The 24,371-nt window shown below is 42.6% G+C and overlaps 1 protein-coding gene across 1 annotated transcript in view; it reads left to right on the top strand.

Moving 5' to 3' along the window:
* DNAH11 (dynein axonemal heavy chain 11) overlaps positions 1-24,371 on the top strand; it is a 261,889-nt gene that overhangs the window by 215,322 nt on the left and 22,196 nt on the right. The window contains 8 exon segments of the mRNA XM_067562084.1: positions 380-550; positions 2,324-2,446; positions 3,012-3,144; positions 3,147-3,204; positions 4,099-4,247; positions 5,238-5,365; positions 10,263-10,490; positions 19,999-20,190. Coding sequence (XP_067418185.1) covers positions 380-550; positions 2,324-2,446; positions 3,012-3,144; positions 3,147-3,204; positions 4,099-4,247; positions 5,238-5,365; positions 10,263-10,490; positions 19,999-20,190 — 1,182 coding nt within the window.

Below are 24,371 nucleotides of genomic sequence, written 5' to 3'. Positions count from 1 at the left end.
CAATGAATATACTAAAAGCAGCTGTCTGACTGAGGATGGAAAGTCTCCTTCCTTGAAACCACCGGCGTTTTCTCTTTGAAGGAATGTGTCGGTTTTAGGATGTCCAGTGGGTGGGAAAGATTGGTTGAGTCTGTCAACATATGTTGTTGGCTCCTGAGTTAAATGAGTAGACTGAAAAATGTTGCCATTGGTAATCCCCCCTTGGTGAAAACTTTCTCCAAGCCTGCTCTTTCAGGAGGGGGTGATCTGGTGCAGTGTCTGTATTTTGAACTGCTCAGGCACTTGCTTTGAAAAGCCTAGCATAGGACGTCAATGAAATTGCTCTTAAAACAAACAAACAAAAATCCTTTAAAAATAATGTGATCCTTCATCTCATTAGGCCTTCAACACAGTCTTCCATAAAGCAATTGAACGGGCTGAAGCATCAGAGGATCTGCAGGGGCGCATCACCAACCTGGCAGAAGCTATTACATACTCTGCCTTCCTTTACACCAGTCGGGGACTTTTTGAAAAGGATAAACTCATCTTCCTGGCACAGACAACCTTTCAGGTGACACACAAAAAAAAATTGCAGGTAGTAGCGGTAGAGAGTGTGGTTTATTTGACCTATTTCTCAGTTCTCCATTACGGTGTGGGAGGATACATTGTATCTTCCTGTGGTTGTACAGCACCTTGCAATATAAATAATAATGTTAACTTCCATAGGTATTTTTATGTAAGACTTTTTTCCTTTGAGCATTTAAAAATGTTGTTACAACCTTCTTAGGATATTATAGGGATGAAAATTATGGAAGTACTGCTTGCAGTTCCCTAGGTAAGGTTGTGTACAGTTTGGCACTTATAGCAGAGATTCTCCAAGTAATAAAAACACCTTTTGATTTTGGACTGAGATTACATTAAAGAATCAGGCCAGATGAGATACAAGTAAATAATAAGTAGGTCCTACTAGATCCATCAGCCCCTGATCTTGGGGCTGGAGGGAGACAGGCTATACCCCTACATTGTCTGCCTTTCTGATGATCTGATCTCCCCCTCACCACGTGTGTGTGACTCACAGATCACAGGCTGTCTTTTATACATTTCAAAAGTCTTATTTTCAAAAGTTCCTGCCTGAAGATCTGAGGTTTTGAGAAGGTCTTCTGAATCTGGTCAGACTTGTGATATGTTACTTCAGAGTGGATAGGAGGTAGTCTTCCAACAGTGGATTCATTATATTGTCCATGTGAGCACCAGACAATTGATTCCTGGATTCCAAGGTAGCTGGGGAGAACTCCAGCTGGAATTAATTCTCAGGGTAGAGTGTTATCCACAGATAGATATCTATCTAACATTTATAAAATTAGTACAGATAATTCCCATTCTTCATAGTTTGCAAGAGGAGGAGAGAGAACACGGATAGTTGTGCTAGACATTTCATTAAAAAGACACATTTGAATCCAAGCTTTTTATTGTACATTCAGCCTCCCACCTAATGTAGTTTTGTGGCATTCCTGACGTATTTAACTTCTGCAGATTTTAAGATTTCTTTTTTTAAAAAAAAAGAGTTACCACCCCTCCTCATTCCAAAAAAACATTCCAAATGTGATTCAAATGTGCCTGATGCATTGTGGTCTCCCTGAGTCTGAAGAGAGCCTAGATCAATGACTGACAGCTGTGAACTCCCTGTCCCTCAGCATGTGTTTAAAGGGGATGGAGGACAAATGAAGAGAGTTGTAGTGAATTCAGGTTTCCTTACCGACTCCAGTAGCACTATCAAAACCAAAAAACAAACATTGCACAATTGTAGCCCAGATTAATGCTGATCTTTAAGAACTATGATTTTAAATTTGTTTTTACATATAACTCTTTTTACTCTAGCTAAAGAATCATAAATCATAGCTGTTGTTATCTAGCTATTTTTTAAAAATGCAAGGACTTGGGTGCTAATGCTAGCATATAGCATAATGGTATTTCTGACTTCTGCAAAATTATTTAGTTCAGAGGTTATTAGTGGGGTTTTCTGGTGTCTGTTTAACAGGCTAAGGCAAGTTCTGCAGTATGTACTACAAATGTAGGACTATGTTTGAAAACATAATCTATAAGCTTTGTGAATAATGAAGGTCTAGGAATTGATCTCACTCCATTACTTTTTATAATACATTTCTATTCCTTATTTTAAAATAATTGGCTAAAACTAAATTCTTCTATTGGAGCTACCAGAAGATTTAGACACGAGAATTTTCAGTGCTTTGTGCTGCCTATTCAATAATGTCTGTTGAGTGGTAAATGCTTTAACTCATAAGTGACCGCCAAGTCACCTTTTTCAATTTTGTATACTGTCAAGATTCTGCTGAGAAGTAAGGAGATAGAACTCGTTGAATTGGATTTCCTGCTTCGATTCACAGTCGAACACACTTACAAGAGTCCTGTTGACTTTTTAACTCCTCAGTCATGGAGAGCCATTAGGGTAGGTTTGGAGAATTGCTTTTCAGTTCTAAATCTTGTTTTCATATTATTTCTGGAGACTAGAGCTAGATAATGTCAGATAAAATCATATATTCCAGAGTAAATTTTAATATAACGTGCAGTATTTTTGAATGAGTTGTCTTTGAATGTTAAATGTTATTTGTCCTGGAGATGATGAATTCAAATATTTATTTCATGTGGAAACACTGATTTGCTATAATCTCTGCATTCCTCCAGGAACGAATTCTAATCTTCACACAGCTCCTTACTGTCATAAAAATCTATTCTTATGTGTTAGTGTATGGTAGCTGGGTACTTAACTGTAAATAGATTGTATGGCGATATCAAATGGAGTAATCTCTTGTACAAAACACATTTATTCGTATAGGGCTGTAGGTGTAAACTGCATTTTAAATTAGGTCATATATGCCAAATAATATTACTAGTAAGTATTATTAGCAAAATTTACTTCATTATCCACCCCAGTAGTGTCAACGTATTTCTATTCTGACTTCAAACTATGTGTCATGGGCACATCACTCGTGTGTGTGTTTGGTGTCTTCCAGGCCATTGCTCTAATGGATGAGTTCCGAGGGTTAGACAGAGATATCGAAGGCTCTGCCAAGAGATGGAAGAAATGGGTGGACTCAGAATGCCCAGAAAAGGAAAAGTTCCCGCAGGAGTGGAAAAAAAAAGCTCTCTTCAGAAACTTATGATACTGAGGGCACTGCGCCCAGATAGAATGACCTATGCTCTTAGGTATGGTCTTTGACATTGTGTGTATCTATGAAACTACATGTGAAGATGGCTTACTGGATGTATAAGCCACTGTGGTGAAAGATCAAATTTTCAATTATGGGAATCTAATTTACAAGCAAGCTGGTCAGCCAGAGCCTGAGATTATTGATTATTGGCCTTCATGGCCCACAGTGCAAGGCCTGTCTATTCTTTTTCAGGTGTTTGGGAGAAGGTGGTGGGATCAGATGGGAGTGATTGACTATTTATAGGTAATTGGCTTACTTATTCATAGATTTACCGGTGATTTTATTAGACTCTATACATGTGCCCTAAGCCACAAGGAATGGCTCATTTATAATTTTAAAAAATCCATGCTGCTGACTGCCCAACGTTTAGTCATATTTCTCTCTTAATATTCATTCTCGTTATTTTACTAGTGATAGCAGTTAGACTCCTGGGATGGTAATTCCCCATCTCACTCTTTTTTAAAAATCTGTGATCTTCAAAAAAGTTCTGCCTTGTACACTTATCCAAACCCCCTGAGGTTTTTTAAATCGCTTGCCACCGAAATAATAGTACCTTTGGCCTGACTGCCCAATCCTTACCAACTGCACTACCCATGCTCACACCTTCCTAGGATGAAGTGTTCCCTTACTGAACACTTGCTGTGCCTCGCTGTCCTTTCTATTACAGTCATTGTCCCGGTTCCTGAACAGATATATGCTAGATTTTCTGTACCCTTTTCACCAACTGGCTGCCCTTCCCTCCCTTTGCTTGCTTCCCTGACACCTTTCTTTAATGCAACTACTGTTAGACCAGTATCAGCAGGTTATATAGTCTGAGAATGAAGCAGGCCCCAAATCTGTAACTGTGGATATTCTTTGTGTGTTCAGTTTATGCTTAACATTTACATAGAAACTTTGTGGAGGAAAAACTAGGTTCAAAGTACGTGGCGGACACCAGGATGGACTTAGCAAAATCATATGAAGAGAGCAGTCCAGCCACTCCAGTGTTTTTCATCCTCTCCCCTGGAGTAGACCCTCTTAAAGATATGGAGACACTTGGTGAGTCTATTTTCCATGAGAGTTGTTCTTGCACAGGAGAGAGAGAGAGAGTAAATATCTATAGGCCTAATCGTGCTCCCATTGAAGACAATGGGATTTTGGGCTTTGACTTAAATGGCACAGGTCCTAAATTTAAAAATCTGAAACAAAATCGAAACAACGTGGCATTATAAAAGAGTAGAAATTAATATGGCAAAGTTGGACTGGGTTTATTTTTAACAGAAGAGTTAAGTTCTAAAGTTTCCCCACCCCCCACCTATTTGTGGTAAATTGAGTGGATGAAAAGTGGAAGGTTATTAGCAGTATAGTATGAAGAAATTTTTAGACTGAACATTCCTCTGCTTGGCATAATGCAAGTTTCTTTTGTACTGTTTTCTACCTTTTGACTAGATGAGGGCCAGAGAGCAATTTTCTCCATGCTCATGTAATCTTGTGCCCCCTGTGACTAAATAATGGTCATTATACAAACTATATTCAATTGTGTAAGTCACTGCCGCTTTATACTTAGGATTACTATTCCCCACAGACTACACTGAGAATACCAGGTTAATACAGCTGTGACCTGACTGTGCTCAATTTAAACTCATGCTCACAAGGTGAGAGGCTTGTGCATTTACCCACTGAACCAATCAGTTAAAAAACTGATGTGATATCTACCACATGTTGCTCCTTTTTTATAAGGGAATTGCTTTGTACCCCCTGTAAGAGTTTCTAAAGCTCAGTAACAATGCCTAACATCTATCAAAATGTCAAAAGGTTCATTATCTTAAAACCAAGGGAACAGATTTCTGCAGGCTTTTTCTAATACCAGCATTAAGGCTGCTGTTGAGAGCTCGCAAATTTGCTTGTTGAAATTATAAGGGTTTAGTGAAGTGCTTCAGAAGAACTAATGTATATTGCACCAATGATAGTGAAATTAATGAGATGTTATCTTTTTTCCCCCCTCCTTTCTGCTCTGTTCATTTCCTACCTCTGTCACTTCCCCGATAGGCAAAAAACTTGGGTTTACTATCGACTCTGGAAAATTCCATAATATCTCTTTAGGACAAGGTCAAGAGATGGTTGCAGAAGAGGCACTAGAGAAAGCTGCCACACATGGGCATTGGGTCATTCTCCAAGTACGTGTTAAACAGCACAATAGAGGTTATTTATGCACTCAGTTAAGTGAATGGCTGTGAATGTGTTTTCTAGTGAAGTGACTGCAGGGTAAGGATTGTCCAACAAGGAACAACTTTCTGTGGAATTCAAAAAGACTTCAAACGGAACGTTTTGTTTTGTTTTGTTTTGTTTTTCTTTTGCCTTTGACTGTAGCAAGGTAAATGTTCCCATATACTGAGTGTATGTGGCATTCTACTTTTACCCTCACATTTACAAGCACTACCTTTTCATTCCCAGTGGGAACAGGAGAGATAATACAGGAAGGCTCCTTATGGCTAGGCATGATTATGTCCTCAGGAACACTCTTCTCCTACATAATTAAGAACTCTTGTTCCATTGAGTAGGCCATAATGGAGACTTTTAATAAAATTAGAATGGCTAGCCCTTGGGAAGCTGTATAATCAGCAGTGGAGTGCTGCTCTTCAGAGATAGCAGTAGCAGCTTTGGCTAGCATTGTGTGAATTGAGAATTCATTCTGTAACACATAAAAAGCTCTTTACAATACCCTGGTGAACTATCATTCTTGGTGCAAGCACAGAAGTTGACAAGAGCACTGGGAGTGTTAGTGTCACTAATGAAAGGTGTTGTGACCAGCAGTTTTACACTTTACTGTATACTAATATATCTGTGTACTAATATATCTAATAGTCATGTTGTCCTGAAACATGATTGGAGGTGTAGGTTCCAGGCCTTGCCAATAAAACATATTAGGGAAGCCAGTTATTCCTTCCAGTTCTATATTTACACCATCAGCACTGCATCAGTTTGTCTACCTTATCTGCTGCAATCATTATTTGCTGTTTCGCTGTGCTTTTTATAAAATAAATAATAATAGTTGTAACTAAAGGGCCCAACTGACGTCAGGGCCACATTGTGCTAGGCACTGGACTGAAACACTGAGACAATTTTTTTTTTAAATAATTGAGATTTTACTTAACAAAATTTTCACCATTTTTCAACCAGCTTTATTTGTGAGCTATTCAAGCTTATCTACCAGTAAGTGTGCCTTTCAGTTAATATTGATATAATTTTTACTAAGTAAAGAAATTGTATTATCTGAGAAAACAAAGAGTGAAGGAGCTGAAAAGTGCTGGATTTCAGAAGTGCTGAGCACCTCATAGGGTCAGGCCTAGAACCTGGGGTAATGAGGGCAGCCCAGTTTCAGCCATGATACACTTCTGAAGCCTCAGGTGACAAAGGTCTAGGCTCAGACAGCCTTTGGTGATATAGTGCTTTTCAGCTCTTCTGCTCATGGTGCTTTGGTAGTCTAATGACTTTAGAGATTGAGGGGTTTTTATGGCTTTTGAAAATACTAGTTATTGGGTAGATGGAGAAGTCAGGGCTTGGTAAAGATTCTGGGCCAAATCCCAAGAGGTGCTGAATACACTTAAGTTAATACAAATTGTAGAAACTCAGCACCTCTTAGGATTTGACCTAATGCCTTTTGGCCCACAAATTTCCACAACCTAAAATACTTTTTTAAAAAAATATTTTTTTTATTTTGCAGGGTTGTCTCACCATCCTCATGTCTGAGTTTAAGAAAATACTACATTTGGCACAGTCAGGCATTATTGAACTGTAATTAGTTATTAAACTAGCAACAGTATTGTTATATTTTCATTCTTAAGCCTTTTTCTAAGCCCCTCACTGCACAAGTAGAAGCTTTGGAGGAGAGATGCTTTTCTATCAGAACTAATTTTAGTGGATAATCTGTCTAAACCTTTCTACCATGCCTATCACCATATTGTTGAGTACCCTACAGCAATGGTTCTCAACCAGGGGTACTCGTACCCCTGGGGATATGCAGAGGTCTTCCAGGGAGTACATCAACTCATGTAGATATTTGCCTAGTTTTACAACAGACTACATAAAAAGCACCAGCGAAGTCAGTACTAACTAAAAATTCTTACAGACAAAATGAGCTAGAAAGTAAGCAATTTTTCAGTAATAATGCTCTGTGACACTTTTGTGCCTTTTTATGTCTGATTTTGTAAGCAAATAGTTTAAGTGAGGTGAAACAGGTATGCAAGACAAATCTGACCCCTGAAAGGGGTATAATAATCTGGAAAGGTTGAGAACCACTGCCCTACAGAACTAGCATCTCATATAGTACCTTTGATCTATCCTTTTCTAGAAGTAGTATGACTGTGTCCAGGTTTCTTCATTTACCAAATTTTCCCCTAATGTAGACTGCAGATGTTCTGCTCCAAGGACCTGTTACATGGCAGGGCTTCTCCCTAGCTGGACAAGCATATGCTGCCACACCCAGTCTCCTTTAAGTAGGTTTATTGTCCAAACCTAAGCCAATAAACAAACAACAAAAAACCGCAGGCCCTCAGCTCACCTTTTGCCCTAGGGTTTCATGGTCTCGCCTCTCAGGGGTCTCTGGTAATCCTGCTACTTGCAGCTTCCCAGTCCCTGCCAGCTCCCTTCTCAGCTAATCCTCATTCAGACAGCTCTGTTGCCCTTTTGGAACATCAGCTGTAAGGCAATCTTCCTGGGCACCTGGCCCCTTGTTCCAGAGTCCTATCACAGGAGTTAGCTCCACTCCTCTGCGGTCCTTTTCCCAATCACTCCTCCTCTTCCTGCCATCTGACAGGCCTTATGGTTCAACTGGGTACACCTGCTCTGACACAGTGTAGCTGGACCTGCTTTGCTTATAGGAGCCAATGACCCTGTGATGTACCTCTCCCCTTTCCACAAAAAACAAAAAACCACCACTCTCAAAGAATCACACCACACACAGACCTGATGCCTCTTTCATAGGCAGGTTTTTTTTTTTTCTTTTGCCCTGTGAGATGCTTCCTTGGGTTACTCTGACTCCAGCCCCCCAGGGCAAAATACATTTTCCACAGACATATTCTATACAAAACATTCTGCATATTCTTGTCTAATATACCCAAGCTGGCCATACCTGAAGCAGACAAAAGGCCCCCTCAGCCACCACCGTGAAGGTTTCCGCTAGACGGTGGGACTACTCTGTCCCCTGGTAGCTCTTGTATATTACCCTATTTTTGGCCATTTGAGGAATTTCCCTTTTAAGAGCTTCCCTGGGCCACCACCTTTGGCTTAAGCTCAGTTTACTATGCTGCCTCAGCTTCTCATCTCCCTCAGCCTCAAAGAAGGCCTCTGCCCATTCAACAGCTCCCCCACCCCGAAGCCAGCTGAAAGTGTCTTACCCAGCTCAGGACTCCCATGGATAGAATCTTTAGGAATTGCTCCAAGACAGTTTGGTCCTTGGTTCTCTCTCTCAAGCTGGCCGTAGGGCAGAGCTATGGAGGCATGAGATTCTATCATTTCTGAGCCACCACTCATGGTTATGCCACTCATGAAAATGGTTCTACCCAAAATCAGTGTTTCGAGGCCTCTAGAGTCAGTCCCTATTGATCCTGTTAATCATTTACTGTTCAGTAAGTAGCCTGAGCTTCATCCATTAGGAATGGTGCTATGCAAGCCACCCATGTAGATCCTTCTCATTCTGCATTGCTTGCCATTCTTTCAAATGTTCAGAGGAAGCCCTTAGGAATGGGATTGTGTTTTGGTTCTAGCTTCGCCAGGCCTGGGGCAAGCCAGCTCATGATTCCATCACCAATCGCACTGCGTGCCATCAGTTGGCCCAACTGCCCTGTAACCACTTTTGTTGTTGAAAGTGGACATCTTGCTACCTCTGTTTAATGGCAAATTGTGCCCCTTGCTGTTTCTGCAGGTTGTCCATCAATTGCATGAGCAGAACCTGGGTCTGTTGCTGCTGTTCTTGTTGCCACTGCATCATGGCCATCTGCTGTTGCTGTCCTGTTACCAACAGGCAGATCACCTCCTCCATTTTTCCTCTTACCCACCCAAATATAGTGTGGGACAGTCAATGTCATGGGTTCAGCTTTCTCTTCACGGTGCACCAAAGATCCACCTTATTCCCTCCCCCCAGTATCGGGCTAATTTAAAATGCCCACATTATTTACCATCTGTGACATGGCCTGGCTTCTCCCTGGCCTCAGAGACATACACTGCCACATCCAGTCTCTTTTCCTATACGTTTATTGTCCAAACATAAGGCAATAAACAAAAACCAGACCCTTAGCTCACCTTTTGTCCTAGGATTTCAGGGCCTCCCTTCCCAGAGATCTTAGGTAATCCTTCTTATAGCAGCTTCCCAGTCCCCTCCAATTTCTTTCTCAGCCAGTCCTCCTTCAGTTCTGCTGCTCTTCTGGAACAATAGCTTCAGGGTAACCTTCCTGGACACCTGACAACTTACTCCAGGGGCCACCAAAGGAGTTAGCACCACTCCTCTGGGGTTCTTCTCCCCAGTGTGTCAGGCACAGTGTGTCCCAATCACTCCTCATCTTCCTGCCCTGTGACAGGCTTTTATAGTTCCAGGTCTAGCACTGCCCTCTTCAGTTGGGTCAGCTGGGCCCACCTGCTCTGACACAGGGGCCCCGTCTATTCTGAGCCCCGTCTATTCACAGGGACCAGCTGCCTTGTGATAGGGCACAGTTCCACAAAGCACTTAAGAATGTGCTCTTAAGAATTTTCCTGAATAGTGGTGAGATTACTTATATGCTTAAAGTTAACTATATGTTTTAGTTCTTTGCTGAATCAAGGCTTGAAACCTTCAGAGGCTGGTGAAATATCTGCTAATGTAACTGATGTCAGGATATGCCATCTGCTTAGAATCCTTAATTTTTCTGTTTCTGCATCATCAGCTCATTTAATAGTGAAATGATATTTGGAGTTGTCTATTCCTTTTCATGAAACAGTGTTTTTTTTAAAGGTATTTTAAAGGTATATGTGGGTAGTTTACTTCTGAAATAATAAACAAATTCTTATCTCACAATGAATATGTTACATGTTTTCCAACAGAATGTTCATTTAGTAGCCAAGTGGTTGGGGACCTTGGAGAAACTCCTTGAACAATACAGCAAAGGAAGCCACTCTGATTTCCGGGTCTTTATTAGTGCTGAACCAGCTCCAACCCCAGAAGAACACATCATCCCTCAAGGAATTCTAGAAAACTCCATTAAAATTACCAATGAACCTCCTACTGGGGTGCTGGCTAATTTGCATGCTGCCCTCTACAACTTTGACCAGGTAAGAACAACATTTACATAATCTGTGGGGGGAGAGAGAGTTCATTATACCACCTTTTGTAAATAACTGCTCTACCAGGGCTGTAAGGTTGTTGCTGCGGTCAAGGTATCCATACTAAAGCAAATGTCACAGAAGGCTAACCAGCTCTGCCCTACCTTATCTCCTTGTAATAATTTCCCATCATCGTGGGGCAAAGTGCTTTACATACAATCCCTGTTTGTATTTCCCAGTATTAGATAATGGAGCATTGCATGGTTGACCAACATAATGCCTTCCTGTTGTCAGTCAGGGAGCAGCACATTAAACATGTAACTGTACTGATCTCCCCCCAACATCAGAGAAATGTTGTTGTGGCCCAGTATTTGACATTCTGCCTTCTTACTGGCAATCTAAGAGTGCCATGTCAACTCCCCCTTTCCTACCCTGATCCCTTTCAACCACTGAATGCTCCCCTAATGCTGCAAATTCCTGTCAGTGCGTGTTGCATATAGTCTTTGCACCCCTATTAGTAGTAGTAGTATTTTTAATTCTCACAAATGGTTTATAGCCTAAGTCATGCTGGTGTATCCTTCTCTATTACCAGTAGGTAGCAAGTATCCATCCATCTCTTTTCCTTGGTAGCCCTAGCTCAGATCTGGTGATCTTATATTCAACTGTTTTTCCAAGCTCTTCCGAAAATGGATGGATAAGTTGATTGAGGGTGATTTGAAGGAGATCAGATTTGAGGGAGATTCCTTGATCAGATCTACGCGTGTCACGGTGTCTGGATACCCTACTTGGTTTTTTAAAAGTGGATATTATATAATGCTTTGGCATTCCAGCAGCACTTTAGACAAAGAACTGACTTAAAGAGACACCTGCAGAGTCCCCCAGTGTTGGAGGGCCTCCATATGATTGCTACAATCCTCCAACACAATGGGCATGGCTGTTTGGTGTGTCAAACTTGCATTTTGCAAGTGGTACAGAACAGATGTATTCTGGCTCCAGTTGGTCGAGTTCCCATTGTATAAGCAAAAACCCACAGGCAAAAATCGAATTTATATACCACTTCCTCAGGCATTGGGGAAGCAGTTAGCTGCAACGATAGTAAATTGGTGGTATTGTAGATTGTTTAACTGAAAGGCATGTGAATGGTGCTCCATTTCAGTGCAACAGCATCTCTGATTCTTGAAAGGTTTGTATATTTTTTAATTTACATAAATTCACCTAAATTCTAGAAACTCAAAGTATATAAAATAAATTTCAATAAGATCTATTGGTAATCTCTACAATAAGACGTACTGTTAATTTTTAAACCTCAGTCTTTTTCCTTTTTAAGTATAGTAAACATTCTTTTCTTTTATTATGATGAAGCAAAAAATCTTTATTTTCTCACAGATGAATTCTAAGGTTGATGAATTAGCTACTTAAAATGAATCATCTATTTCACTTGCCTGTTAATGTTTCTATTTGTAACATTCTTGATCATTCATGTTAATAATGTATATGCCAGGGGTGGCCAAACTTACTGACCCCCTGAAACCATTGCCCAAGCATAATTGTTTTGGGCCCTGTACAAACGTGTAACACGGGCCCCCTCCCACACACGTACCACAATCCCTCATCCCATACATACAATCTCATGAGCTATGAAAATCTTTTTCCTCATGGTAATGGGGGTTGCAGTCTGGGCTGAGCACCCCAGGACCTCCAGGCCCCAGTAAAGTGTACCCTTCCCCCCCCCCATTTGGGGGTCCTGCCCAAAACCCACCTCCACACTGGGCAGAATCCTCTAGTCCCACTGCCCTGCCACAGGACAGAAGCTCCAAGCTCCCCACCCCAATTTGTTAGGCGGCGAATGGGTGGGGCAGGGCGGCATAGGGGGCTCTGTGAGCCGCATTTTAACTGTAAAAGAGTCACATGCGGCTCATGAGCCACAGTTTGGCCACCCTGGTATAGGCCATAAGCCAGCAATATGACTGTTTTCTGTCAATATACAGTGATTGTTCTATGCAACATCTTGACTCTCTTATTGATAGCATCTTCAGTTAATTTTATTTATTATAACTTCAAGTTCGTTTAGTGGCCTTTTTCTTTCTTTTTTTTTTTAGTCTATTGTAATATCACAGCCTTATTTTTGAATATCAGCTGTTCTGACTCTATTTTGAAACTATTAAAAAAAAAAAAAAAAAAAGACAGATTATTCCTTCCCCCCCAAAAAAGAAAATGCAACAAAACTTATATAACCAGTTCATTAGTTGCCCCACCTCTCCCCAAAAGAAAAGCCTTAGTGAAGAATTTGTCCTTGCTCTAAAATAGAGTTGGTTAAGTAGACAGTATTTATGAACATTTGCTTCATTCTAAATGACTGTTAGGTTGGACCATGTCCAGCCCTTTTAATTTGCTGGGCACAATGTGGTTTTTTGTGCACACGTTTAGGGACTGGCTGCCTGCTCTTTCTATCAATACCTGTGCTTGTATGCAAACAAGGGTATTTGCTGTTTGATGTTTGTCTTTCATTATTCTCCTGTATAAAAAATAATTATGAAGCTGCTGTGGAGGAGAGAACAGGAAGAGGAAATGGCAGCCAACTGCCTCAGGGCTTGCCAGCAGGGAAGTAAGGGGAAAGGGAGCTTAAGAGTGGGGGAATATCACTCCTTGGTGTCCTCCCCATTACCTATTTCTCCCTTGAGACTCTGTTCCTCTTGGAATCTCTGTTCCTCTGTGAGGATTTGTAGATCACTTTTTAGTTTCAATTCAGGTCAGCCCTTCTACAACTGGATAAGCTGGGCATACAGAATCAAGCTCATCCATCCCATTGAAATGTGCCAAGGTAAAGACTATTATAACTGTATGTACCTTAGTATGCTAGTGATTCACATATTTGATGCATAGGAATTTTGTCTGTAGCACACATGAAGGCAGGGCATGAAGTTATTTTCCTTGATAAAAATGAGGCATGATGGTGAAAATTGTAAGTACCACTATTTTAAGAAACCCCTTTGGGCAACACAGAATACAGAGAGCATCACATAAGGTTTTCTGGGCCAGAGAAATGATTGTTGTGATCTGACGGTGGTAAAGGAAATGAAGGAGGATATTCCAGAAGATTCTTAGGGGAAATAATTGTGTGTACTCTCAGTTAAGCAGACAGTCTTTATAGTGGTAATTTTTGTTCTGCAACTATATAGTTGTTTATAATACATCATCACAGCATTTTTAATAGAAAGCTGAAATATATAGGCAAAGACTGTTTTTAGCAAAGGCATTTTGCATGCAGTTGTTTAGCTAAAAAATTACTGATTTATGGTGACTTCTTCAAGAATGGGAAATGCTGTTACGCCAAGGAGGGCTGTTTATCTAAAATATGAATTTTACAGCTGGCACTCAGGAGAAATTATTGCAACTTTGATTTACTGACACCTTAATTCTTCCTGGGATGCTGAAAAGGCATCTGGTAAAATATAGTTCTCATAATAGACAGGACATCCTGGAATTTGAAGGGATAATTTAGTTTGACTCTATTCTGAATTAAAATATGGATCACTTGTTTTTTAAAGATTTGAACTGGATTATCAATTTCTAAAGGTGATATTTTCAACAGGAAACTCTAATTGTATTTTCCTATGGTTGACAGGCATTGGTGGTTGAGGCAAACTTTTGTCCTACAGATTCCTTGGCAGATATTTCAAGACTAATTTAAGTATTTACTGTCTTTATTATGTTTCTTATTAAGTTTTTTGATATTTCAGTAGGAGCAACTGCAGTTTTAAAAAATATTCATTATGCTATAGCCAGCCCCAGGTAGGACAAATTTTGTGTTGTGTGGATTTCTATATGAGGGTCAGAAAGATTGAGTCAGATTAATAAATCCTGTTCCAATATTGTATTTCTGGTGATTTAATTCACTATTTTGACCAGAAGATATTTTTTATAGGACCTGATACTCCACATCATGAGATGTTTCCCAATCTCTGTGTGGAGAAAAATATATTCTTCGAGTGCTTGCTCATGTCCATTCCACTATAGGTGAGTGCACACCTCCGTGCATGGTTCCTGGAACTTTTTTCCCCATAGCAGATCCCGTAGGGCCGGCTCCAGCACCCCCTGGAGCCTCGCGCACATGCCGCGGTACATGAGGCGCCGCCGACCCTACGCCCCCTCAGTTCCTTCTTTCTGCCTGTGACGATTGTTGGAACTAGCCTTGCTCTCAGCAAGTAATATTCCCCTTGTTTGAACTTGTTCGTTATTCTAAGTTAGTTAAGTAGTTGTTAAGTGTTGCTAAGTGTAGTTAGAGATAAGGCAAGTCCCTGCGGGGACTTAGAGCGGCTGGACCATGCCCCAGTTGCCGGGATTCAAACCGTGTGCCTCCTGAAGGAAGGCCTTCCCGCTCAGCGACCCCCATAACGGCTGCCTTAAGTGCTTGGGAGAAGCACAAAGAAAAGAAAAGTGTAAGATCTGCAGGGCTTTTAAACCAAGGACTCAAAAGGACCAAGAAATCCAGTTGAAAACCCTGCTGATGGAGGCAGTGCTCCGCCTGGCGTCCGAGTTGGCCCGCTCCACCTTGGCACTGAGTGTGACCTCAATGCAGAACTCACCGCCGGCACCGGCCTGGACTCAGCACTGCTCAACATCGCTGGCACCGAAGAGGAAGAGGCAGTGCGCGGAGCGTGGACACTCCCCTGCACCGTCGGTACGGGTAGGGTTGAGTACGCAGTTGCACCGATCCCGGGCCGTTGAGTCCTCCAGTGCCTGCATCTCCGGTCAGGGAGCCTCCCCCGACTCCTGGGAGTGGGAGAGTGCCCCTGCCGACGCCGTTGACACCGGAGGCTTTTCAGGCAGCAAGAGCCTTGTTGGCTTTGCCTACGCCACCTCCGCACCCCCTCCGCCGAGGGAGAAGGGGATGGTGTCATGGGGGAAACCCGAGTTCGGTCCCCTTGAAGGGTGGTGGAGATCCCCAATACAGGGAGGAAGATCTCCTGCTAGACAGTCTCCGGGGATACAGCAGAGCTGCTCCCCCAGCAGTTGCTCCAGGTTGGCATCATCGAGCCAACCTGCACCGGCACAGGACGTGGAGTCTCCCTCTCGGTGCTGACGTCAATCCCCAGCACCGGAAGCAGCGCATGCCATGAGGCAGCATCGGTCAAGATCTGCCAGGCAGTGCTTGGACAGCTCCGATTCGAGATCCCCAGCGCCAAGGAGTTAGCCCGCACCAAGGCGGCGCAGAACCCGGTCACCATCAGAGGACCCGGCACCGCGCAGTCCACGACGCAGAACCTGGTCGCCGGAGTCCGGCTTGGCACCGTGGAATTTGGAGTGGCACCGACCCCAGTCACCGAAGGTCTCTGCAGAGTCGCAAGGCAAGTGGCACTGCAAATCATCGGTACCGAGACGACACTCCAGTAGTCCAACTCTTCAGAGCGCACCTCCGTTCGTCGGCACCGCTCGCGGAGACGGAGGCAGTCCTCATCGTCCTCCAGGTCGGCGGCGGCAAGGGGGCGGTCCCTGGCATGGAAGGGTGTCCGGGACCAAGGACAGACACTGCACCGCCAGTCCAGTGGCTTGGGGTGTCCCAGGGGGGACAGTCGTCGGGAGAGCCGACGCCCCCACAAAGCATCACAGCCTGTGGCACAGTCAGCCCCGGGTTGGCCCCAGTGTCAATGGCTGCAACAATGGCCTTATTGGGTCCCTTGGGGTATCTAGATGGGGCCAGGGCCCCAGTCCCTTATGTCATCGGGGGTGCAGTCCGTGCCTCCAGCACAGGAGAAGCCCATAGACACCACTCCTCGGATGAGGAGTTGGACCCCATGGAGGGACCCTCAGTGGGTGCAACCCTTCGCCACGAGGGGGCGCACCCACAGGACGCGTCTCGACAGTCCTCTTCCTCCTCACCAGATGAGACAGTCTCCCGGGAACTCTTGGTGCTACTGAAGGATTTCAGGGCGCACCAAGAGCTGCTCAAGAGCATGGCCTCCAACTTGGGGCTGGAGGTGAAGGGGTTAGAAGAGGCTGAAGATAGCCTCTTTAATGTGCTGGCGGCGGCTGCCCCAGCGAGAATGGTTCTCCCAGTCCACAAAAGGGTCCTTAAGATTGTAAAGGCCCTGTGGCAAACCCCTTCCTCGGTCGCCCCTACTACAAGGGTGGCCGAGAAAAAATATTATGTCCCGGCCGAAGGGTTTGAGTATTTGTTCACTCACCCCACCCTGAGAACCCTGGTGGCGGATGCGGCTAACCAGTCAGACAGGGTTCACTCCCAAAATCAAAAACAGCAAGCAACTGGACTTGTTTGGGAGAAAGGTTTATTCCAAGGGAAGCCTGCAGTTCAGGATTGCCAACCATCAGAGGTTCAGACTGCTTCAGGCATGGTTGGCCTTAATATACGTGCTGAGCAGACACCCATTGGACCGGGTGGTCACAGTTCCACTGCCCGTCTTAGTCTCCCTAAACTGGTGGTGGAATCCCAGGGCAGTGATGAAGGGCGTTCCGTTCAGGGAACTGGTCCCGTCGGTCACCTTAATTTCCGACGCTTCGGATGTAGGATGGGGAGCCTACATCAACGCCAACCTAGGCACTCCGGGGCTCTGGTCGGGGGAGGAGAAGCTCCTGCACATCAACGTGAAGGAGCTGAGGGCCATTCGCCTAGCATGAAAGGTGTTCCTCCGATTCCTGACAAGCAGAGTGGTGCAGTTGCTGACGGACAACACCGCAGCCATGTTTTACATAAACAGGCAGGGGGAGCGCGCTCTTCGGCCCTTTGCGAGGAAGCTATCCGTCTATGGGACTTTGCCGTGAGGCATGATTTCCACTTGACTGCCTCTCACCTCCTGGGAGTGAGGAACAACGAGGCGGATCGCCTCAGCAGGTTGTTTCTACCCCACCACAACTGGTGATTGCACCCAGAAGTGGTGGCTATGATCTTCCAGAAGTGGGGCATTTCCCAATTGGACCCATTCGCATCAGCCTGGAACACAAAGTGTCCAAGGTTCTGCTCACTCCGAGGTCACAAGACTGGGTCAATTTCCTCATGGACTGGACGAGGGCCCTCACATATGCGTTCCCACCCATTCTGCTCCTACCCAAGGTTCTGCTGAAAATAAAGAGGGACGGGGCGGACGTTATACTTATTGCTCCGGCCCGGCCGAGACAGCACTAGTTCAGCATGCTGCTGGACCTTTCGGTCGCCCCACCCCTGGAGCTCCCGAAGCGGCACGACCTTCTATCCCAGGACCATGGTCACCTGTTGCACCCTGACGTGGACTATCTGCACCTCATGGCCTGGAGGCTGTGTGGCTGACGGAGGGAGAGAGAGCCTGCTCAGTGCAGGTCCAACAAGTCCTGCTGGGCAGCAGGAAGCCTCTTACACAGGTCATGTATCGGGCTAAGTGGAAACAGTTTACCTCTTGAGCAAAGTCCCGGGGCATTCCACCCAGCCTCTCACCTGTATAGGTGATCCTGGAGTACCTGCTCCAGCTAAAGCTCCAGAGTCTGGCACTGGCCTCGCTGAAGGTTCACTTGGTGGCCATTTCGGCCTTCCATCAGCCGCTAGAGGGGAGATCGCTGCTCTCCCACCCCATGTCGGTCAGGTTCCTCAAGGGGTGGAGAGCCTTTATCCGCAGGTCTGTGATCCGGTGCCTCCCTGGGATCTCAACCTGGTCCTCTTGAGACTCATGGGGCCCCCCTTTGAACTCATGGTTTCATGCCCTCTGCTCATGCTTTCATGGAATGTAGCCTTTCTGGTGGCCATTACCTCAGCCAGGAGGGTCTCCAAGATTAGGGCCTTGACCTCGGAGCCCCCTTATACAGTATTCTATAAAGATAAGGTGCAGTTGAGGCCGCATCCAGCCTTCCTGCCCAAGGTGGTTTCCCAATTTCATTGTAATCAAGATATTTTTCTCCCCGTGTTTTTCCCAAACCTCACGGTTCGGAGGAGGAGAGAAGATGGCATTCACTGGACGCGAGACGAGCCCTGACCTTCTACATCGAGTGTAGAAAGACATTCCGGAAATTGACACAGCTCTTCGTCGCAGTGGCTGACCGGATGAAAGGCTCACTTGTCTCCACCCAGCACATCTCCTTGTGGATTACATCATGCATCAAGTTCTGCTATGAGCAGGCGAGGGTTCTGCTTCCGGGAACCATCACAGTGCACTCAACCAGAGCTCAAGCCTCATCTACAGCCTTCCTGGAGTGAGTGCTCCTGTAGGACATCTGCAAAGCCGCCACCTACTCGTCGGTGCATACCTTCACGTCCCACTATGCCATTGTCCAGCAGCCGAGAGAGGATGGGGGATTCGGCAGAGCGGTGCTGAGGGCAGCTCACCGGTAACTCCGACCCACCTCCAAAGGTATTGCTTGTTAGTCACCTAACAAGTGGAATGGACATGAGCAAGCACTCAAAGAAGAAAACAAGGTTACTTACCAGTAACTGATGTTCATCGAGGTGTGTTGCTCATGTCCATTCCACAACCCACCCCTGTCCCCGCTGCCGGAGTTGGCAGAAAGAAGGGACTGAGGGAGCATAGGGCCGGCAGTGCCTCATATACCACGGCATGTGTGCGGGGCTTCAGGGGGCCCCGGAGCCGGCCCTACGGGATCTGCTAAGGGGAAAAAAGTTCCGGGAGGCGTGCACTCACCTATAGTGGAATGGACATGAGCAACACATCTCGAAGAACATCAGTTACTGGTAAGTAACCTTCTTTTCTCCTGCTCACAATTTCCTACTCATTCTTCCATTAGGGAAGTGGGATTTGCCTTGGCAGCCAGAGATTTAGCACCCAGAAATTTTGTATACCTAAGATCTATATGGGTATCAAAAATCATCTTGCATTATTTTGTAATATTAATTACTACTTACACACAATCACGGCAATTCAGAAGAGTTTGGGGGCCACAAGGACTGCAGATGCAGGATCACACTTTAGGAAAATACTTTAAAGTTGGACTCAGGAACTTAAAAAACTGTACTGAAACTCCTATTGCCAAGCTTCTGTCATGATACTACACACAATGAAGACTAAAGAAAAACAAATCACAATTACCAAACATGCCTTTTTTGGAAAAGGCACATACAGTCTGTGTGTGATAACTTTGCTATACAATTTTAAACTAACCTATAGAATTCTATATCGGTAATAACATTCTCTGTGAGATTGTCTATAAGGTGGTCTATTTTATAAAAATATCACTATATTAAATTATATTATTTTTTAGTAATATTTATAGAAACCTATTTAATTTCTATAGTCTTATTGGTTTAAATCCTATTAAATTATGTAGGTCTCTTCCATAACGGCAGTACTGTGCTTTTTTATATGAAAAGTTATTTATATGATTAATAATTCTGTTTAACTGTAATAAAAAGTTAGTATATACATTGAAAAATACTCAGGCTCCAATCTTGCAAACACTCATGCATTTGCTTAACTTCAAATGTGTGAGTAGTCCCATTGGCCCAGGTAAGGAATCTACATCTATAGGTTATATAACCTATTGCTCATTGGATAAAAACATTGCTTTTCTTCTTTGGCAGGATACACTTGAATTGTGCAGCAAGGAGCTGGAGTTTAAAAGCATACTCTTTTCTCTGTGCTACTTTCATACTTGTGTGGCTGGGAGGCTCAAGTTTGGACCGCAAGGTTGGAATCAAAGATATCCTTTCAATACTGGAGATCTCACCATTTGTGTCAATGTCCTCTACAACTATTTAGAGGCACACACCAAAGTAAGAGTTAGTGGTCAAGTAAACTCTTACCAAGATTGTTCTGAATCTGTTAGTCTTGGATACTGAAGGAGTGGGACATAATTTCTCTCTGCAGCTGTTGTTAAAATAGCTTACATTATATGCATGTATTGCTGAGTATGAAAATATACCAGATCAAAGGTTTTTCAGCAGTGGATGCTTGAACTTCTTAATATAGGTCAAACCAGTTCCACATCAGCAGCTTAGTGTAAAAAAAAAAAATGTCCTTCATTATGTTAACAAAAACAGTGGTTTACATGTGCATATATGCCAAATTCATTAGGCAGGTAATGAAGCATTTGCACAAATGTAATTACATACAGCAATTCTGACAGTTCATAACACTGCATTAATAATCACTACAATTAGTTCTGATGATGGAAGCAATTTACAACACGTCACATGTATAAATAATGGTGCATTTCCTGCATGTGTCATTATTATGTATTAAGGATGCCACCTTGTTGTGACTTTCTCTCTAATGTTCCCCTGAGTGGAAGTTTAAGGTAGATGAGTGATTTTATTTCTGATCTACAGCATATTTTACAGTTGTGTGGTTTAAATACTTGGTTAATGTCATTTTTGCAAATTCTGTAAATCCAAACCCTGAATAATAGCAATGATTATTCAGCAGTTAATGGGATGGATAGTTAGTAGGTCCTCTGATACCACCTTTTTCAATAACTTAAAGACATTTCAGAGATCAGGGGTTTTTTTTTTGTTTTCTTTTTAAAGTGAAATATTACCTTCTATGACATATATTTACCTGTGTCCTGGTTTGTAGTCATTACATATATTAGTTTTTGTTTTCCTTTTATTATTTTCACTGATACTTTTTGCTAATAGGACATGAAACTGAATTTCCTTCATTTGGTGTTTGGTGTCCCATTTGAAATAATTGCTTAATTTTATAGTGATGATTTAATAATGGTTCTAATTTAGAAAATGACTCTGTAAAATCAACTTATTCCAACCCTTATATTTCTTTACTAATAAATCTCCTTCTCTCATCTCTTTAGGCTCTGTTCTCAAAATAACCACTCATAAGCTTAATAAGTAGCTACTAGTAGCTGAAAGCCCATGCTGCCATATGGGTATAATTTATAAAGTCATGTATGTGTAAAAAAAAAAAAAAAAAAAAAAAATTGTAAGAAGAGGCTGAAAATGGCTGAGAATTTAAAAATTGGTTGGTAACAGGCCACCAACCTCAGCAATGATTGAACTTAATGATATTCTAAACAAAAAGAGCTCTCCATAATACTTGTAGTGTCTATCACTTCATACTGACTCGTCTGACATTGCTGATTTGTGTGGGTGGCAGTTGGGTGCATAAGCATGGCAGTTCGGCCAAGTAATCCACCATCTGTACAGTCTCCTGCATACAACCAATGAAACTGTTGCATGCAAATTAGCTATAAAGTAAGGATAGTGATTGATTGATTTACTTCTGATATAACAATTATCAATGAGCTAGTCTACACTGGAAACACTACATTGATGCAGCTGCTCTCCTGTCGGCATCATAAATCCACCCTCTGCAAGAGGCGGTAGCTATGTCAGTGGGAGAAGCTGTCCACTCCAGCACTTAGATTGATGTAACATATGTCACTGAGGGGGAGACTTATTCATGCCCTGAGCGATGTAGGTTATACCAAAGTAAGTTGTAGTGTAGACCTGGCTTAGGACTCTTGGTAGGCATAGACACATGCCATGCTGTAGTTGTACACTGCCTGTGTATAATCTGTAAAGTCAAAATGGTTGAGAACTTAAAAAATATATGGTAACAGATCACAACAGCCAGTGATGATTCAACCTGGTGATATTCTGAATAAAAAGTGTTCTTGGCCATACTTGTAGCTGCTTCCATTGCTTCCCACTGACTCAGCAGACATTTTAGTCTTCAGAGTGACACACAGTGTGACATTCCTGGAATCTTAAAATATAAATAGTGGTTCAGTTTGTGGGGGAGGGGTAGGGTAGGAGAGAGAATTACTTAGCCTTGCCTTTTGGTAATACTGTATCCTGTTAATATTAATAATAATTTGTTGGTGCGCAGATTGCATCACATTGCATTGTTGCTTTATGGTCATTTAAAAATGTAGGTATTATAGGAAAAAAAGAATCTTAGAAGTATCAAAATGTGGTGTGAAGTCATAGAGCCAAATCCTGCTCACCTCACTCATTTGGATTAGTAAAATAAACAGGAGTTGGCCCATTGAGCACAAAGTCAATGTTGAAGACTGAGGGGCAGATTCTCAGCTAGGGTAAATTGTCACCGCATCATTGAAGTCAATGGTGCTATGACAGTTTGCATCAGCTGAGGACCTTATCCTTGAATACTTCTCTTGTGGCTCTTAACTGACTTGCCCAAATCCATTTCCCCATGGGTGAAATTCCCTTTCCCCACACAAAGCCCAAGTATATGCACTCTCTATAAGTAGTGTTCAGAGTGATTGTGGAGGTAAAATAAACCCAGGGCCCAGGTGCCGGGTTGCTGTGCAACCCACCCATTCACCCACCACAATTGTTTTTCAATTACATGGCATAGAAAGTGACCATACCCTACAAAACTGGTACAAAGGAGCTATCGGGGCCATTTGATCCTTCCATTGCATGGCCTTCTGCACCAGTATATATGAAACCTTTCCTGTGGCACGCAATTTGTGTAGGCATCCCAACAACTGTAGCAACTGCTCAGTAGGTAACCTTCTCTTACAGCATAGCCCCTGTGCAGGACTTGGGTAGCGTGGAGGGTGAATTTCTCTCCATGAACACATCAGGCTAATTTCCTACACAGTACAATGTTAATTATGCAAACCAGTTATCCAAAAAGCCCTTTTATCCAAAACAGAGACCATGTCCCTGATGTCTAGTGATTACACTGAAATTTCTCTCTTAAATCAGAGGCCTTGATTATCTAAACATTGTCAATGTCCCCCATGACATGTGTCTAATTGAGGTAATACTGAATTAGAATATTGCTGTACTCTTCTAAGACCCACACACAAACACACACACTTTGAACAAGGTTATCTGGCATAAAGAGAAAAAGCAATATCCTTACCAACAAATACCAGTATATTGAAATAAATATATGGTAGACAGAGAAATGTATTAATTACATTTTTATAGCCAGTAAGGAGAAAAACTTGCTTGTTTGATTGTAAGATTATTCATTTTTATTCTGAACCAAAAGTTGTTAATATTCTTTTTTGAGATGTACTGTTCAGCCTTTCCTGAAACAGTATGTAGCCTAGTTTATTACATTCTAGTGACTTCTTTTTCCTTTTCATTCAGTTCAAACCAGTTTAAAAGGAAGGTGCATTAGAGGTTCACTTATTCAAATTCAAATAAACTTGTATCAAGCACACTGGAAGAGCTGCAGCTATTTTACTTGTTCTGTTCTGTCACATCATGCAACATACAAAGCCTATAATTAAGTTTTTACTTGAACTGTTAGGAGGCAAATACTGACCCCGAGGTTGTAAAGGTTTCTGTCTGGAAGGGCTTTATCACAAACTGGCATATTTTGCAAACCAAGGGTAGCAAAGAGAGGCTTTGAATCTTGCTAAGCCAATTACAAAAGAGAGACAGTGGTTTCTTGAATAAAATATGCTACTATCATTAATCGGAAGCTGGAGGTTTGCCACTATGACCATAATTTCAATGAACATAACCTTCAAGTGATTTGGTAGTGATGCCATAAATATTAATTCCATTTTTACTGAAATTCTGGAATGCATCCCAAATTCAAATAATATAGACTTTCACTTAGTATTTTTTAGAGAGGAGATATAAAAGACTGCAATCAGATACAAGTGTTTTTTCCCCCCTTAAGACAGACACATAGTAGTTAGTAGGTTTCCTTCCAGTCACTCATAAGAATTATGTTTTCAAAGGTCTGTATGGGGAAATACATATATTCGTTAATGAGTTATGTTCTCTTACTCATGCAGTGTTTTGAAAAGATACTTTGCTCCTTAAAATATTCTTATAAGGGCTAAAATAAAAATCATGACTGCTCAATTGATATAGGTTTGCACAATTAGTGATGTTTAGCTGTAACCCAGATATTTTTAATCAGATATGTATATATACTTAAAAAGGAATTTAAAAAAAAGACATTGCGATATGGTTATTTTCTAAATACAAAATAATGAGAG

The sequence above is a fragment of the Emydura macquarii genome, unplaced genomic scaffold (assembly GCF_026122565.2).
Source record: "Emydura macquarii macquarii isolate MOO-44397 ecotype Brisbane River unplaced genomic scaffold, CSIRO-AGI_Emac_v2 contig_2422, whole genome shotgun sequence".
Classification (NCBI taxonomy): domain Eukaryota; kingdom Metazoa; phylum Chordata; order Testudines; family Chelidae; genus Emydura; species Emydura macquarii.
The sequence above is the reverse complement of the archived record's forward strand: the minus strand, read 5'-3'. Positions and strand labels throughout refer to the sequence as shown.